The sequence below is a fragment of the Heterocephalus glaber genome, unplaced genomic scaffold (genome assembly GCF_053883595.1).
Source record: "Heterocephalus glaber isolate CG9 unplaced genomic scaffold, H.glaber_assembly_v1.0 deba00000347, whole genome shotgun sequence".
Classification (NCBI taxonomy): Eukaryota; Metazoa; Chordata; class Mammalia; order Rodentia; family Bathyergidae; genus Heterocephalus; species Heterocephalus glaber.
Window position 1 is genome coordinate 61568726 of NW_028258143.1, and position 19057 is coordinate 61587782.

The 19057-nt window shown below is 37.3% G+C and overlaps 1 protein-coding gene and 1 long non-coding RNA gene across 9 annotated transcripts in view; one reads left to right on the top strand and one right to left on the bottom strand.

The window, feature by feature from the left end:
- Pde1a (phosphodiesterase 1A) overlaps window positions 1–19057 on the bottom strand; it is a 309018-nt gene that overhangs the window by 257549 nt on the left and 32412 nt on the right. The window contains exon 1 of one of the 8 annotated variants that reach the window (XM_087201231.1): window positions 14849–14985. The exons of the other annotated variants lie outside the window; for them this stretch is intronic. Within the exon in view, the coding sequence (XP_087057357.1) occupies window positions 14849–14865 (17 nt within the window). The 5' untranslated portion in view covers window positions 14866–14985. Of the gene's footprint in view, window positions 1–14848; window positions 14986–19057 lie in introns of those variants that run through there. 8 annotated transcript variants of the gene reach the window in all.
- LOC110346352 (uncharacterized) overlaps window positions 1–19057 on the top strand; it is a 323700-nt gene that overhangs the window by 236307 nt on the left and 68336 nt on the right. The window lies entirely within an intron of this gene.

The following is a 19057-nucleotide window of genomic DNA, read 5'->3' on the forward strand; positions in this document are numbered from 1 at the left end:
ATTTTATCATAAGAAAACAATGAAGACATAAATATGTTTAACCTGATATAAACATTACACAACATATAATGTATTGAAATATTATGTTACTTCATTAATGTGTACTATTTTATGTTTTTATACATCAGTTAAAATATCAATTTTAAATAAAAATTAATTTTTGAAAAACTTATATTTTTCCACCAAAGTAGATTAGTGCTAATGACTGGTTTGGTTGTGATGGTGATAATAATGTGATGATTGACAAACCTCAAAATAGAAAGTCTTCATTCTTATGTAAGTAAAGTATCTTAAGTGAAAGCAAGTACTGACAGGCAGTAACCAGAAGTAACTCAAGGAGGTACTTTGGATATGCGTATTGTTTTTGGAATTGTGTGAATGATCTTTTCTTTGCCTAAAATAACTGGATAAATGAATAGCTATAAGACAGGGAGAAAACTTTAAATTGTTATAGTTAGAATATGTTTGGTTTAATAAAACACTGAGCAATAAAATTTAATCAATGCTATTTGTGGAAAGCATTAGTTATGACTTGTGCTCAACAAAATAAATTAGCCTCTTCCATATCCAAGCCAAAATTCCCGTAGAGTTCTCTATTGATAAAGGATGCATTCATCTATTAGGAATCGATATCATCAAATGCACACAACCCAAAAATGTGTTATTTTGAGATACATATAAGAATTAGAATTTTCTTTATATATGAAAATCTGAAGAAGATGCAATTGATCTTATTTGGGGATGATATGGGAATAATAGTGATCAACTGAGAAACAAGCAGACATGAATGACAGTGGTCATTAACCCAATATAAAAAGACTTACTACAATCCAAGACTTTGAGCCTAATCCCCATGCAGAAATAAGCTGCCAAAGAAAGGTTTTCATGGTTCAAAAAGACCAGTATCTTGATTCATTTGTTTTGTCAACTTTTATCGAGGCATTCTCTGCATCAGGAACTGCTCTGTGCTTTTGGACCCAAGCACTGAACAAAGTGTGACAAGTTCCTGTGTTCACGGAGCTTATTTTCCAGTTCAGAAAGGGAATGAAACAGTAAAAAAAAAAATCTCAAGTACAAAACCCACTGGAATAATAAACAGGCTGTATGGGGAATAAGGATGGGGTATTTTATATCTGGTGCTTAGTTAAATCATCATAATAATATTCTGAAAGATAATAAAAAGGATCCACTGAGTCTCATTTTGAAATGAGAATAGTAAAGCTCAAAGATGACTTTCGGAAGTAGCAAATCCAGGACCAAGTCCCCAAATACCCTAATTTAGCCTAATCTTCATTGTATTATGTGACTTGCCCCTGATCAGGGGAAATCATGCTTATTTTTCCTTACAAAGAAAAATGTGGGGAACTCAGAACTAATGTGTAGGCAAATACTTTTTGAAAACACTAGGCAGCAAAAACAACTGAAGCCATCATAAATTCTCACTAATTAAAATGATGCTAAGTGCAATCATAATTGCAAAGATAACTGTGCCATTCCACTCTTCTATTCATTAGGGGCCAACTTTTCATCTATCATGTTCTACACATCACTCTTTAAGTTTAATAATATGTTGTCTTTTTCCTATTTTTATACACCAAAGTAAAAACATTTTTCATTAACATAATAAACACATTTGTAATCTTTTCCCTTAACTCACAAGATCTTTTATGATTTTAATATACTGTGAAACCTTGCATTGTGAGTAACTTGTTCCACAACCGTTCTATAAAAGGAGCAAACATTTTTAATAAATTTTAACTTGATAAATGAGTGATGTCTTACAATTAGGAATAGTATGTGATGACAAGTCACGTGATCACAACTGAGCCAATGGTTCCTCCCTCTCGCTCCCTCTCTCTCCTCTTTTCTTCTCTCTCTCTCTCTCTCTCTCTCTCTCTCTCTCTCTCTCTCTCTCTCTCTCTCTCTCTCCCTCCCCCTGGGATGTCTCCCAATATCAAGAGGTTATGAAGGAGATCTCATCTGCAGAGGAGAGGGAAAAAAAAAGGCAGGGAAATCCCTCATTTCACATGAGATAAAGGAGATATTTAAAATGTGGGAAGCAGTGAAAAATTTTGTAGAAAAACACCACCTGAATAATTCTGTAACAGTGTGAGCAATGAACCTCCTTTTTTATTTTATTAATTTTATTGGTACAGTTTAGATATTCATAATGATCACATTCATCATGGGGAATTTGTACCTGTACATGGTATATCTTGATTACTCTTTTTTTCCCAAACCTCTCCCCTCCCTTAAACCCAATTTCCCCTCCTTATTTACAAAAGCTTTTTTCCCCATTTTTTCCTTCTCTCCTCATTTTTTTCCTTTTCTCTACCTTGTTTTCCTCCTCCCTCCCCAGTTTCCCAATCTCTTTAACAACAATGCCATGTCACATTTCCAGGAAATCTTCAAAAGGAGGCAAAAGCAAATTCTTTGGATAGGTTCCTTGTTCAAGTTGCAGGAAAGAAAAAGATTCTGTTGAGCCAATAGATAGCAGTGAATCCATTAGTGATAATGAAAGTCATCCTACATAATAACCCTCCTCTGTCTGTCTCCCTCACACTAGCCATGAAGGTTTTCAAAGGTAAGCATGGTTAATTTGTTTATTTTCTTCATATTTTGTATTTTCTTTATTATTTTGTACTATATTATGGTATTATAATCATTTTCTTATGAGTATTTTTGGGTTGTGGGACAAATCATCTGAGTTTTCATTATTTCTTATGGGGAAATTCACTTGATATACAATGTTTTGGATTACGAGCTTGTTTCTGGAATGAATTACATTCGCAAAGCAAAGTTTTACTATATTTTGTTTCCTACAATTTTCATTCACCCCTAAAATGAAAAATACACTTATCTATTACTTGTTATCAAATTATTCCAATGAACAGGTAGAAGCTTCTGTGTAAACTGTCACTAAACAGGTAATGAAAGTTTGAAGTAAAAACACCAAAACAGAAATCCTTACACAAAATACTAAATCTTTAACATCTCATGAGTTCACAGAGCCAAAATATTAAATCTTTAACATCTTATGAGCTCACTATAAGCCAAGCTCTCCAAGGAGGAAATACTATAATTCTCTTTCCTAATGAGGTGTTCTCTAATGCTTTTTGAGAAGTTGGGCCATGAGAATTTCCAATAACACTGATAGGATGTTTTAGAAGTCTTTCCTATCCTAGAAAGTCTTGTTTCAGGTTCTGTCATGTACACACTAGTGCCTGTATTTATAATAGTTCAAATTTGGTCAGATAAGAAATTTACTGGCATTCCACTCTCATCCACAACTAATCTCTAACTGCCCAAAGCCTGAGTCTGGTCAGGAGCACCGGTTATCTGAACCTGAGTCACTAAAGGAACCCAGCAAGTAAGGAAGGAGAGGGGATACGTGAGCCCCATGAGCTCTGTAACAGGAGAAACCACTCTAAATAACAGCTCTCAGGAATTCTACAAAGGAGGTTGAATGTGAGCAAAGAAAAATGTAAAATCCTAACAAATATCTTCTGTATCCTGTATTTTTCTCAAAACTCTGAGTTTATAAGAGCAGTCTCCTCCTATTATGTGCAGCGGATCCTTGGCACAAGTAAGAGATCCATAAGTACTGAACTGGTCTCATCACACTACTCAACTTCAGTCTCTTTAAGGTCGAAGAGCCTTTTTCCAAGTCACTTCCCTCACTGCTCACTAAGTCATCTTTTGTTCCTCCTTCTTCCTCATTCCCTTCACTTGCTGGCCACATCCATTGATACTGTCTCCTACATTGTCTGGCTTACTCATTCTATTCTGTCTTCCCACCTACCACCAGAGTGGTTGCCTAAAGTATAAATCTGCCTAAAGTCCGTCAATAACGAGCTACTGACCAGTACATAAGGTGGAACCCTCAAAGGCAAGAGATTATCTTATGGCTTGTTGCCTTAACCCACAGCTCTTACTGTCCACACCTCTAGCACCCACTGTAGAGCAGGAGGTCATGAATCTGCTGAGAGCTGAGGCCTCACTTCCCCAAGGCCACCTCTCATCCTGTTTTGCTTTCCATCCGAGAACAGTCAGGGCCCTGGATCCCATAAAATTTTGACATCTGTATGCATGCAGTTGTCTTGTTTCGTTTGCTTTAGTTTATAAAGATGACATTTGGGCCGGGGATTTAGCTCAGTGGTTCCGGTGCCTGCCTTGCAAGCACAAAGTCCCGACTTTGATCCCTGGTACCAAAAAAAAGTAATGTAAAGACGACATTTTATGTATGAAAGCAGAGTTCAGACAGAACTGTTGGTGGATAGAATTTGGATTAAGGATGTACAAACAGGAGTAAATAAAAGAAAAATAGAGCCTCTGATGTCCACTGGGTTTGAACAAGAAGAAGAAGCCAGTCTGGTCAATAACTACACAACATATGAGAAAAGAGCAGCTCTCAAAGAGAATGCTCTGATTGTAGTATCTCTTACCTAATCCACACTGGTCCCCTTGGAATTCAAGGAGAAGAAAAGACAGGAGAGCTAGGTGGGAAGAAAGTTCACGGTCAAGTAAAATGGACAAAAATAAACTAGCTCCTTCCTCATGTGCTGAAGCTTTTACTCCACTAAAGTACTCTATGAGTCATTAGAGGGTGACCCCCCTCCGAGTTCTGGGGCCCACTGTTAAATCAATATTATTCTACAGCACAGAGCTTGCGGGTCTGAACAGAATAAGAAAAACTAAGGTAAAATTCAACCACTTTTATTCTGGCACATTAGAGGTCATGACATGAGATAATCTATCATAAAAACATAAAAGGAAGTACTTAAATGTTGTAAGCTAAATGCTTCCTGTCAAAATTTAAAGAAAATAAATAAATAGCAACATTGGATCATAGAATTCAGGATGAGACACAGGCTTCTAAGGTTCTTGTGTAGATCTACAACCAAGAATGTTGAATATACCCTTCTGTCTACTTGCTTTCCCAGCTCGCCCCAATATAAGACACTCCAGAGAGAAAAGCCCTGGAAAGAGTAACCAAAGGGGAAGTAACATATCACAGCATGATTAGTTCAGCCAAGAGCCAATAACCCCCAATAGCCACCCATAACTCCAGATGAAATGCAAGGCCTAAGCCTCTGATACTCCCCTCTGACACTTGAGTCCTGAATGTTACACACACAATTTGAGCTTAACTTATATCAAAGAAATGTAGGAAATGTGTAGAATGCATAAATGAGGATTCCAGTGCTGGTGCTTCCTGTCACTGTGGTTTGAGTTAGAGTTTCAGAGTCATCAAGATATTTTTCTCTGTGTGTATCAGCTGTGCTTTCCCCTGTGAGTGAGATTCATCCCTGTGGTGAAGCTTCTTGCTGACAAAGAGGCTGCACGCTGTAACCCTCACCTCTTCACACTTCCACATTCAGTGGAAAGAAAAGCACAAGCTAGTTTTTACCAGAGCCACAGAAAATTTCTCTTATATTTTAGCTCTGCTTGGGTGGTGTATATATCTGTGAGCCAGTCCTGTGAAGAGGAAAAGAGATAATGATTGCTCAGTTATGCCACGGGGGCTCCTGATGTTGAAAATAAAGTCAATCTCAGAATCTAAAGACAGTGGGAGAAGATCAGTTTTCTAAGGAAATCTGAGTCTGTTATTTAAAAAAAGAGGGCGGGGGATTTAGCTCAGTGGTTCCACCGCCTGCCCAGCAAGCGCAAGGACCAGAGTTCGATCCCTGGTACCAAATAAATAAATAAATAAATAAATAAATAAATAAATAAATAAGCAAGCTAGACTGAGTTCTCACCAGCAGTCTCATATTTAAAATTTAAAATCTTGGTATTTAACATTGTATTAGGCTTCAGCTTGATTTTGGATTTTGGAAAGGGACACCCTACAGGGACTGCCCTCCTTCTAGGTTTAATCTGCTCAGGTTCCCCATGGAGGAGGGAGGGAGAACAGGCCGTGAATCTGCCTTTCAGCATGCAGTGATTCTGACCCACTTTCAGGACATTGATGTGTGGGTTAGCAGTGCCTCCACCGTGAGGGAAGAAGGCAAACAAGATAAGCAGTGAGCTCAAGGAGGCAGTACCGCAACAGAAGGGGGCACATTTCTCCCTCCCCAAAAGAAATGCTTGGAATACGTTTAAACTAAAAGTATTCAGGGATTAGCTGTATTTTTCATTTATGAGCTTTAAAATCAGATTCTAGGTTTGTTTTCCTTGTTACTAATTTTCTGCATTGTATTAATAAAATGACCCCAAATTCAAGGGTCTCAACATATCTAAAAACATTAGTTCTTTTAAAATACAAATACCCATTAAAAGATAACCTATCCGTCATCCCCATGAATGCTATAGCATTCACAACACAAAAGACACCAACATATCTTGTCCTGTGGCCTTTAACCTTTTTATTATTAGTACATGTTGGCAGTACGTTATGATTACATTCATTATGGGGAGTTGGTACATGTACATAACACATCTTAATTCTTCAATCTTTAGATACAGAAAGCAAACCCACTCCAGCTAATTGCTTTATGTGAAAAAAGAGAATGTCTATGCCACTTTGTACTTCAAGAAGAAAAGAAGTCACCTGCTGGCATTTTGATAGCCTCAAATAACACTGGTTACCATAAGAAAAGAGTTATGGAAGACACAGTTTTGTTTTCTTTTGGCAAGGAGAGCAGGAGCAATTCAAGTCTTCCCACTCACCCATACTGCTCCACAAAAGCAAGAACAAGAGCACTTCACCCAGCAAAAATGTCATGGTTTTGTTGATACTGATTAACAAATACATAAAAGATAGTTAATGGTCAAGTCCCTATAGAGTGTAAAATATGTACCCTTTACTAAAAATCAAAGTTCTTTTTCCAAAGCTCACACAGCAGCTAGAGAGAAGCACACGCCTGCAGTCACTTTCAAGATTCCCCCTCCTGCCAAGGAGCCCACCATAACAGGGCCTCCTCCAGGCACAGGAAGCCCTGGCTAGGAGAGAAGCCTGTAATGCCTGTAGTGATGGAAGAACTCCCTCTGTGCTGGCCTAGCCTCTCACATCGTCTGAGAAATGAACAGGAACTCAGGGCCACAGGGAGACCTATGCTGCCTCTACTGAAGCTCTTCCCTTACTGATATGCCCCATATACCACACGATGCCAAGGACCAGAGTTTCCCTCAGATGACTGTAGTCATGCAAAAACCAGCACTGTTCGCCTCCAGCATTGTTCTGAGTAGTGTTAATGAAAAAAGATCTCTGTGACACTTGTTAAAACATGGTACAGCAGACTTTACTCAGGACCGTGGTACAGGTATTAGGACTCCTGTAACAGGGCTGGGGTCCTGAGGTGGGGGAGAAAGATGGGGATCAATTCCAACAGCAGCATGGGAAGGAGGGAATTCATAGCCAAGGAGTAGGGTTGGGGTCAGTGAGGGAAAAATTACTACTAAATGGAAACATCGGAACTGAGGGGAAGTCTGACTACAAAGACCTGCCAAGCTTCTTGCTGAAGAGAGACTGGGTGACCAGGCATCACCTGGAGGATACTGGAGGAGGAGACCTTGATGAGATATGGAGGGTGATCAGATATCAAGGGTGGAGGGATCTTGCTAAACTGACTTAGAAGATCTTTGCTAAAACTAGATTTCATAAGAAGCACATTGGTGGGTGCAGGAGAAGTTTCGGGGTTCTGACAAAAGTTAGGTCAAGCAAACTACCTCTGTCAGTAGTCAATCCAAAATTACGCAATTTGTATGTTTCGTATTTGATGCTACAGAGAAAGGCTCCAATGTTAGATACAGTCTGTCAGAAAACTCAAAAGTTTCCTTCTGACGAGATCTTGTACAAATAGAGGATGAACACCTTTCTGAAACAGTTTAAGAACAATTTCGTGTGTGACGAAGACTGCCCTTATGGGAACACAAAGAGGCTTCTTTGAAATTCTTAAATGGAACCTAAGAAATTCTGAGGCAGAGAGATGGTGGAGCATGTGGCAAATCATCTAAGTATTTAGTTATCATGGAACCACTTTGGCTTTATGAAGTTATTAAATACGTCAGGGGGGTGCTTTGGGGGTGTTAAACTGTCCTTTTAATTACATAGCAAAGATGCTTAAACAAGAAACATGGAAAGCTGTCTATTTTTATGCTTTGGTTTGATGAAGAGCATAGTCATGGAGTAGTATGAATGGGCAAATGTTATGGTAAAAATCTGGGGGAAATTTCTACCTCTTGTTTCAGTTACCTTGACATTATTTCAGTTTCATTTTTTATTTGACTTAATTCTTAAGACAATGACGAAGAATAAATGACAATGACCAGAGAAAGAGCCAATGCCTTTGATTCACCAGGAGGGTGTAATAATAATTTAACAGATTCTTTTCTGCGCCCCCCCCATCTTCAGAGATAAGAATGTCCCTCTCCTCTGGGTGTAGAGTGAGGTTTCTATGACTTTCTTTGGGGAAAGATCATAAAATTATTTTCAGTATCATGGTCTGCCTCAAGGGAGGAGGATGGGAGAAGGTCAGAGCCCATCCTGCCCTGCTTCTGCAGTTTTCTCAAATGACAAAGTGCCATATTTGGGCGCAGCATGTTCTAAACCAAATCAGAAGCACAATGCTCACAAAAACTATGTAGGGTATAAAGCAGAAGTAATTGTTTTTAAAATAAATATTCAAAAAGTTTAATGACTTTATAAGGGGAATAGTCAGACTCATTTTGAGAACCTAAGGGATAATAGGATTCTAGCTGTAAAAATGATACTAGACAGGAAAATGATGTAAAGACCAAACTGATTACTTCCAAAAATGTCAAACCGTTCTCCATTCTTCTAGTTTGTTAATGTCTTTTGCAAGTCTGTCAAACATGTATGGGAAGTGTCAGAAGTGAAATGGCATCCTAGATTTGTAGGGAAATCTATTTCATTTCATATCTTAGCCTTTTATAAAGGATTAACTTGTTTTGTAAAAGCCATAAAACTAAATCCTTAGATCCAGTTTTGTGCATCAGATTATAATTCTTTATCATTCAGCTCAACTCATCTTGTCTTAGGATCTTTTCTGGATATCCTATCCAAAGCATACTACCTGTCAGCATCTTATTTCCTGTTCCATAGCTTATTTATTTTCTTTGACAAAGAGAAAGCAGAGTAAACAGTAACCAAAGTAGTTTAAAAAAAAAAAAAAGCAAGACTTTATTTATGGGAATAGTTTTTTTTTTTAAAGCAAGACTTCATTTATGGGTATTGCCATAGGAAGAAAAGAGACCTCAGTGTAGAAGCAAACTCAATTCTGAATAAGGCATGGACAAGTGGGAATTCATGATCAAGAAGGAAGGTTGGGGTTAGTGGATAGAAAATTACAGAGAGGAAACATCATTGATAAATTCTGTCTTCACCACTACACGATAAATGCTGTCAGAAACTAGAACTAAATAGGAATATTCTTAACCTGATTATGCCCCTATGAAAAAATAGATAGCATCAAGTTCAGTGGTGTAAGGTGCAATGCTTGTCCACATTCTAAATATTGTTTAATTCAATTCTCCAAATATTAATTGAGCAGCCTTTCTCAATCAAAGATTATTAAAGGAATAGCTATTTTACAGTAAACAAAACAGTCCTTGCTCTTTAGGAACTTAGAGTTTAGTGAAAGAGACAAATGAGGAATTTCAGTAAAGACATGATAAAAATGTTGTGATATGGGTAAATATAGGGTAGGGTAGAGTCATAATGAAGGTGCTCCTACCCCAATCTTGCCATCCCAGAACAACGCTTTCGAATGTGGAGTCTCTATCATGTGACACTTTAGGGCTGGGGAGGAGTTGGACTGGTAAAGCCAAGCGAGATATAAAAGACAGGATGCATTGTTAATGGAACTGCAAGTAGAGAATATAAATAGGTATATTTGTGGAAAGAAGATACTCTATTGTGTTATAGAACACTCAGAATAAAAGGTTTTGCACATGGCAATTTAGTCTCAATTCAGTGAGAAATGACATTTGACTTCACATTTTTACAGAGATACTATGACTATTTTGATACAGTAATTTGTTTTTCATGAATTACCTTGTCTATGTTCTAAGTAATTTTTGTACTTGAGTGCTGCATGTAGGTGGAATAACATTTCTAATAGTTAAAATTATATACACTCATCTAAAAAACAGAGGGCAGGCAAATGATAATCTTAGCAATTTTGGTGAACTAAATTTTCAAAATGATATCATGGAAATCATCTTGCTGTACAGAGCAATACATTCATGTCCCGAGCATTCTCTAAAGTATTCTGTAAAACCAACAGCTATTATGCATAATCGTGTGTCTTTAGAAGATTTAAAAATAACTGTTCAATAGTCATTTCAATAACTATTCATTTAGTTAAAAAAGATAACATACCACCAAGGTAATACATGTCAGATATATTAAAAATTAAAACTAGACTTCCCTATGTCTATTACACAGTTGTTTTCACCTGTTCCCATGATCACTGTAAGTCTTAGAGATTCTCTTAAACATAGTCTGATTATTCACTGTTATTACAGAAAGTCCAGATGAAATGAAGCAAAACAAAGAGTTCCCTCAAATCAAATTAGAACTCCTCCAATCTAGACTGAGACTATTCTTTGAGTGTATGATGGAGGGTAAGCTAAACATGTTCTAAGTTTATCTTCTTCAAAATATGGAAACCCAATTCCTTATGCACATTAACATGCTATGTACCACTCACGGGTTTAGTGTACTGCATCTGGGAAGAGAATTTTTTAGGTTGTCTTTTGCTTCTTTTTTAAGAAAAAATTTTTGAAAACTTTTTCCAACAGGAAAGAAATTATCACACTACTCAGTGTTCCAACTCTTTAGCGAATGTCAACAAAAAAAGTCAAATATTTCAGAATGTGGTGGCAAAAAGAGTTTCAGGAGCCACTCCTTCTCTAAAACTTCACTTAAAAATGCATTTAGGAACTAAGCAAGACCTCCTTAAATGTAAAGATCTATTTTCAAATTCCAGACTATAGCTTCTCCCACCACTAAAATGTGATCACAAAAATTTAACTCAGTGCAAAATTCACTTAATTTGTATATATTATGCCCCTATTTTGTGTAAAGTGATAAATAAAGATATAAATATTTAGTCACATCTAGATAATTTACTCTGATGGAAATTTGACCTTGGTAAAGAAGGCTATTTCTGAGTTTAAAAAAATATGTCCTTGTAACACTCATTTATCAAAGCAAAAGACCAATAAAAGGAAGGCAAACTATTCAGTCGGCAAACTATTCAGTCCTCTAAATTAGCAAGGAGTAAATTAGCTAAAGGAGACCAAATGCTGCCCTAGAAGTGGTCAGAGAACAGACATAGGGGCTCATCAAAATGTACCAAAATCAAACCTTGAGTTCGTAATTAGCCGTAGTGTCTTCACCACACTAGTTCGCCTTTCTGAGCCTTGGCTTGTTACCAGTAAAATGTGTGTTTCTAATTTTAAAGATTTTTGTCAGAATTAAATGAGATGACCAGGAAACAAGTAGCAGGTGCTTAATTAGGTAATTCCTCTTGGTACTATAGACAGTTTCTGTAAATTGGCTACTTTCTCTCTATAGAGTAGTACAAAGAAACTACAGATTGTGTGGACAATTGTATTTACTTAATTCTAATGGAACTCCTTGATTGCTGCTTTAAAAGAAAATTGAGGACCAGGAACTTTCATTTTCCCAATGTGATATGATCAAGTCCTACTTACATGAAAACAACATAGAATACATAGAGAATGATAAAAGATAGTGATGCAGACAGCAGGCTTCCACATACAGAAATTAAGTCTCTCTCCCTCACAGTGGGAAAGACAAGCACCTGCATAGCTCTCTCAGACAGGAAATGGACAGCCTCTGAGAGATAAGAGTCAGCTGCTGCAGGGCAGCATCCCAACACTTTCAGGTGTAGTTCTCTGTGGTGCCCTGAGGTAACTTCCCCCTCAAAAAGTTGTTTATACCTCCTTGAAAGGGAAACTTGAAAGCTTAGCTCCTTTGGGGAGCCAAGCAAGAATCTCTCACTTCGTGAAGAGTGACCACAATGGATTCCAAGAACAAAATGACTAAGTTCCCAGGGCCAGATGGAAAAAAAAAAAAAAAAAAAAAAAAAAAAGATCCCGAGGACCTGATGGGGCTGCAGCCACAGATGCCAGTTGAGGCCATCTGGTGACAGGGCTCATGAGCCCTGCTCTTGAGGCAACACCGGGAAACGGAAGTGAATTGGCTTCCTGAGAGTCTCCTTCAGCCCTCTGCCTGCCTCTTCACTCAGGCTTGGTGTTTGGCATAGCAGATCTCACTAAGGAAAATGAACATGCAAACCAAGAAGGGATTTGTAACCAAACAACTCCAAAGGGCTGGAACATTGATTGAGCTTTGCCATTTTCATTACTACTTTGGCATTTTGTATTACTAATGTATTCTGGGAAAGCCAGGGTTGCATATTTTGTGACTGAAAATATTCATATCTCTTAGATAAAAGATACTGGCTACTCACTCTTTCATCATTAAGCACCATAAAATGCATCTCTGATGCACCAATCTTTCCCCATCTCTTGCCTTTAAGGAAGTTAAGGAAAAACTCCATTTTATTTCACTCATTAAAACTATTTCATCAGTTCCCTCAGGCCATATGCTCACATAAAATATTATAAATGGAAGTAGAGCCTTTTTTTAAATCTTTTTAACTGCTAACCTACTGAAATGTCATATAATGGTATTTCTGTTAATTTGAGGTTTTGCCCTTAAGATAACAGCAAAAATTTTGAAAAGATAGGGTAAAATTTGGTCGATTTAAGGAAACAGGAGAAAAGAACAAAATTTCTTAGTTTATCTAACACACATCAATACTTAAGTTTTACCCATGAGCTTATAAAGAAACATCATATTAACATTGAAAAGATTACTCTAATATTTTAATGAATTTTCTTTTACTAGTGAAATATTGCAACAAGAAATATATTTTTTATACACAAAAGTGGTCAACTGTTTGCATAAATATTTTTAAAAATGAATGTTACTAATTTTAGAGTCTGATTTCATAATGTACACATTATTTTGACTAATGTACAGCAGCAGATTGCTTTGCTGACTAGGACATTTTATTTAATTGCATGTCAAAATTAACTGATTTAATAAAATTAATTCAGAATATTGCAGGATAACAAAGATGGAGTCAAAGCTAATCAGAATTGGTTAGCTTAATTTTTCTTTTTAGTTTTCTAGTTTTCAATTATCCATGTATTATAAAGGAACTTGGGCTAGCTTACCAGAAAAATAAAGATACAAGACTGGAATATATTAACATACAAATTAAAGAGTAAAAGGCCAACAATAAAAGTGATCAAGAAGCAGCAATTATTTAAGGAAGTTTTACTTCTTAACATGGCTAAAGCTTTTGTGAAAAATAGATCTTGCTTCCTGCCAGCCAAAATAATGATGGCCATGCTATGCCTTCTAAACAACTCATTTCATCTCATAAAAGGAAATACATTAATAAATTAGATGAAAACAAATTATTCTGTTATTTAAATTCTGTTAGGAATTTGTCAAGAGTTAAATTTCATCCCAAATGGAATGAGAAAAAAACGAATAATATAATAATTCATAATGATTCAGAAATTCATGTATTTCCATACCTTCAAAAGAACATCAACAAAAAGCCAATATGTAGAATGTTGATGATCTGTACCAGTAACTGTACAACAGATTAATGCAAAAGGTTCATAGATGCAGCTTTTCTGATGACCCAACTCATACAAAGGGTTAAAGAAAATGTAGAGTTACATGTCTCTGCTTATGACCTTCACTAGGTCAACAAGAATTCATTGATTAAAAGAACTGCCATTAACTCTTTATTGGGCACCAGTTTCATTCTCCTCATAGTCCACTTTCCTCCAGACAAAGAACATGTCCTGAATCAGAGTAAATGATGAAATTATGGTAGGGATCCTGATGCTTTGGCTTCTGAAACAGTGCTTTGGAATCCCATGTGTCCTTGCTCCACATTCAGTGAGCACCATGTCCTTGCAAGCAGAGTACACAGTACCCAGGGCTGACAGCTCTGCCAGGGCGGAGAGCTGAAAGCTTCAGCAGCATTTTCACATATTTAATCTCATGTCACTAAATGAACCTTAGACTACGAAGCGTTATCAGACTAATGTCCATTTTACAGATTTAAAAACTGGGGCCAGAGAGCCCCAATATTACAGAGTTAGTATACAGTGCACAAGGATTCACTCTGAACTTGAGCCCTTCCTTACTCTTGACAGAAACTGTAAGGCTCAGTTCACAAATGTCATTCAGGTGACACATGTCTCCCTGGTGGAGGAGTGGCGGATCTAGACACCAGTGCACAGGATAAAGGTGAGGTTTTGTCACAGAACCCTGAGTCACATCCTTGCCGTGACAAAGGATGGTTTCCCTTCCACGCAACGGGGAGCAGAGACAGCACCTGCTGACAGGCTTGAAACTCGTCTCAAAAAGAAGCTGCTCAATCTAATGTCAGCTGCACCCTAAAAATGACCTACTTTTACATTTTTGTGTTCTATTTTTTCTGACTTGATGACTGTCTTTCTTGACTAGAATTTTGAAAATAAACAATGCTTTGTTTTCCATAATTCACAAAACACTCAGGGAATATTATAAATTCTGGGCCACTTTGTTCTATCCATTTATCAAAAAACATCCACTGGGTCCCGGGGATTTAGCTCAGTGGTTCCGGCGCCTGCCTCGCAAGCGCAAGGTCCCAAGTTCGATCCCCAGTACCAAAAAAAAAAAGAAACATCCATTGGGTATTTACATGAGTAAAGCACTAAGCCGGTTATTCCTGTCACATACACACACACACACACAAACACACACACACACACACACAAGTACCTTTGAATTCTGTTCATGTTGGCAATAGATTCCTGGAGCACAGGGCTGACGATGGGGCTGGCCTCAGTGGCAGAGTGTGCTCTGATGGATTAGTAATCAATGACAGAGGCAGAGGAAGGGGAGAATAAATGTTCAGGCCACACAGGCACCACTCCCATGCCGGCCCACTCACCGCATCCCCAGCAGGTATAGCACTTATCCCTGAAAGCATCTGTTCTCGGCAATCAAGGGAGGAGTGAGAAATCACAACACAAAAGTCAAATTGATACCTAGACTGTGTTTGGATTTTCTTCCCAGTGCATATCCTGCTGCCTGGAAAATTTTGTGCAAATCCTTGGCCAGCAGAAGCTTTTTCTTTATTTTAAAAAAATTGGCCTTTTCTCTGTAATTTTCTCATACCCCGCCAATCACTGGAGGCTAATACCTTCAACACCTCACCCGTCTCATCATGTGAGAAACATAGCGTTTCATCTTTAACTTAGCACTTTCAAAGAGCGACTGGCCCTTCTGAACTGGTGCTGAGTTACTGGACTGCCGTAAGATTCCCTTCTCCACATTAAAATTGCCATGAATTCTGTACCGTTGTATTATTTTATAGTGGAAGACATATACCATCTTGCTCCAAAACAGAATAGACATGATTGATGATGTTTTATTTAACTTGAAGTTACTAAAACCATATATATATATATATATATATATATATATATATATATATATATCACCTCCTACTGATCTCATTTTGTTAGAAGTGAAGAAAAAGGATGAAAGCCTTAAATACTCCAAACACAAAAGATGTCAATGTTAATTCAAGTAATAGATAATTCTTTCAGATCATATTTATAGGGCAGCCTACATTGGAAGTGTTAGAATTTTCTTAGACAAATTCAAAGCATAAAAAGTGAGCTTCTATTTTTTTTAAGAAAAATCAGCATTTATAGGCAATCTTAAGGATGCAGAAAGCCATATGCCTGTCATTACATTTGCTCCCACTTGAAAATTCACCCAAAAGGTAATTATGTTGACAGCTTACAATGCTGGCAATCAACAATTCTTAGATAAATTTGGGTATTCCAATTTATATCAAAATGTGAAAGCTCTAATTCAGCCCTAATTGACAGAATCATTAGTGTCAAGCTCTTAGATGTTATTTTGCCTGCTTCTTCATAAGAAGGAAAAAGAATGAAGAAAGGAAGGAAGGGAGAGAGGAAAAGAGAGGGATGGAATGAGAGAGGGAGGGAGGAGGAGGAAGGAAGAGAAGGAAGAGAAGGAAGAGAAAGAGCTAATAATTTTTTATCAAGGATAATCTAATATCTATATTTCCTCCCAATGGCAAAAATCTACTACCAAGATGTATAAGGTCAATATCTCAGTCACTTCCCTCATTGCTGAGACAAAATACCCAACACCCATAACTTAAAGGAGGAGAGGTTTATTTTGGCTCATGTTTCAGTTCCTAGTTGGCTGGCTCAAGGCAGGTCAGCATGGCAGAGGAGCATGGCGGAGGAGGGATGCTCCCAGCTTGGCAACAGGAAGGAGAGAGAGTGAGGGAGGAGCCAGGAGGGGAGATAAAACTTGGAATCACATCCACAGTGACCTGCCCCTTCTGAGCAGTCTTCACCTCCTAACAGCAATCAGCTATAATGCCCTATAATCCAGTCGCCTGCCAAAAGCTCTGCCTATGATTGCATGAGGGTTTTAGGAGACATCTCGATATAAACCACAGCAGTCAAGTAACATTCATTTGATTTAACAGAATTTAAGACAGAATGGTGTCAGATGTTGGACACCACAGATGGTAATTAAAGTCCACCGCTAAGAGCAAAAGCACTAAGTATAAAGAGCATATCCAATACTCTGGGAGCACCAACTGTTAAAGATAGCCCTCTCTCCGAAGGGCTTGCTCAAAAAGGATCATTTAGCAGAACGAGAAATATTGGTGTGGGGGTGCATATGTGCATGTACACACACAGACTCCTAATAGAAAAAGATGATTGACAAGAGGGAGGAGGTCACTTTTGCGGGAGGGCTACATTCACGGAGAGGATTTCTTTCCCTGCTTGCTTGCTGGAGCCAAAACCTTTGAAGTAATTTGGGGAAACCTTTGCCTTCCCTGCCTTTATCTCCAAGATCAACATCAGCAGATCGGGTACCTGGAAGAAAGACAGGATGAGGAATTCCCTGAATGGAGAAGGCCACCACTTCCCTTTTGTGCTTAAAGAGCTAAGAGATTGAGGATAGTCTAGATTGTTTTGATTGAGATTGAGAAAATGTTTTAAGTTGGACATAAATTTAACACTTTAAAATAAACAGAGCCAATTTTTTTTTTCTTTTTTTGGTACCAGGGATTGAACTCGGGTCCTTGTGCTTGCGCAGCGGGCGACAAAACCACTGAGCTAAATCCCCAGCCCAACAGAGCCAAATCTTAAAGAAACAAAAAGAATCCCCTTGATAACCAAAAGTAGCTGAAATTTTTTAAAAGAGGCTGCTATTTTGTTATTTTGTAAAAAGAATTTTTTTTGTTTATAGTTCAAGAAATCAATTATATGTACTTTATTATTAAAACTGTAATAGCATTAATTATCATGGAGATATATATATATGGTATGTGAATACTTATCTACCTAGCTTCTTCCATTAGAATGTAAGTTCCATGAAAGCCAATATTCATCTGTGAGTTTACTGCTTCATTTCCAGCATCTAGAGTAATATCCATCATGTAGTTGGTAATAAATATCTATTGAATTAATTTAATCAAAACAAGAACCATCATTTATCAAATGTTTACCAAGTCTCAAGCAGGGTTTTAATTGCTTGACAAATGTTTTATTTTTCCTTAAAACAATTTGTGCTATTATTAGCCTCACTTATACATGACGAAACTGAAGCAGAAATGAACTATCTTTTCCTGGCCACTTAATTGCCAAGGTGTGGAGCTGATTCAAACCCAGGCTCACCAGATTCTAAGGTCAACCCTCAAGCCTAACTAAGAGTTGACTCTTATCACTAATACAAGATCTTCTGACTCGGATCCACTCTAAATAGAGTAGTCTCTGGGGCCATAGGTGAGTTGCTGTCCAGGGACAACGTCGAAAAGCAAAAGGACTGGATTATAAGCACTGGGTGTACACTGTGTTCATTTCCCTTCATTTCAGGGCCCTCAGTCATGAACTATTTCTAGGATGCTTGCACTCTGCGAGGACCTCTGCAAGTCCAGGATGTTCTTACCATAAGTTCCTCTGTTTTCCTTCATGATGATCTTCTCAGTCCTTATTATTTTGAATTAATGGGAAAAAGTCTTCCTTTTTTGTTATTATGAATTATTTTCAGCATATGAAGGGTTTTTGTTTTTCTTTTTATCTACTTCATTTCAGATGTGAGAGTCAAATATTAGAGCTATCCAAAATATGAATTGGACTCCATTGGGGTGCTAGTGAGCTCCTCATGAACGTGGATATTCAATCAGAGGTTGGATAACAGAGGTGCTCAGCTGGGTGTCCAATCTCAGCTACAGAGCTGATGACACAGGACATCATTCTACCCTGAAGTTCCTAATTCTAGGAAACATGCTATCTTTTCCAGGCTTTCACTACCTGTTCACAAGAATGTATAACTGACACATACTCCTACCTTTTCTCATTAACAGGCTGTATACTTTTAACTCCGTGATAAATTTTAGAGTCTGGCAAAACTGACAAACTTGCAATAATAAAAAAATAAAATTCCTCTACTAACTAGAGGAAGTTAAAATATAGATTATAATAACAAACCTTAGAATTTATGAAATTTAACTTTTAAGTTATTAGATATTCTTTAGGCTGCTATAAGATCAAACAATACATCAGGATTGAGGAAATTTTCAACTCCAAAAACCTTTATCTCAGTTTTAACAATTTAATTAAATAAGAAAAATATGAATATGAGCTTTTTTTAAGATACCTTTTTTTATTGTAAGAAAGAAGAAAGCTTATTTGTTGTTTTATCAAAATGTTTAATCAAATCAAATATGTTAGAGACTTATGGCTATGGAAGAGTAAAAAGATCAAAATATAACTGTCAATAAAAAAAGAAAACCAGCTATCCAACTGGACAGAATTGTCAAAAAATAATCATTCAGAACTCTAGAATCAACTAAAATCAAATAATTTGAGAAGCACATAGTCACCAAAAACTGCTGAACATCAGTTAATAGTTGGGGACTATAGCACT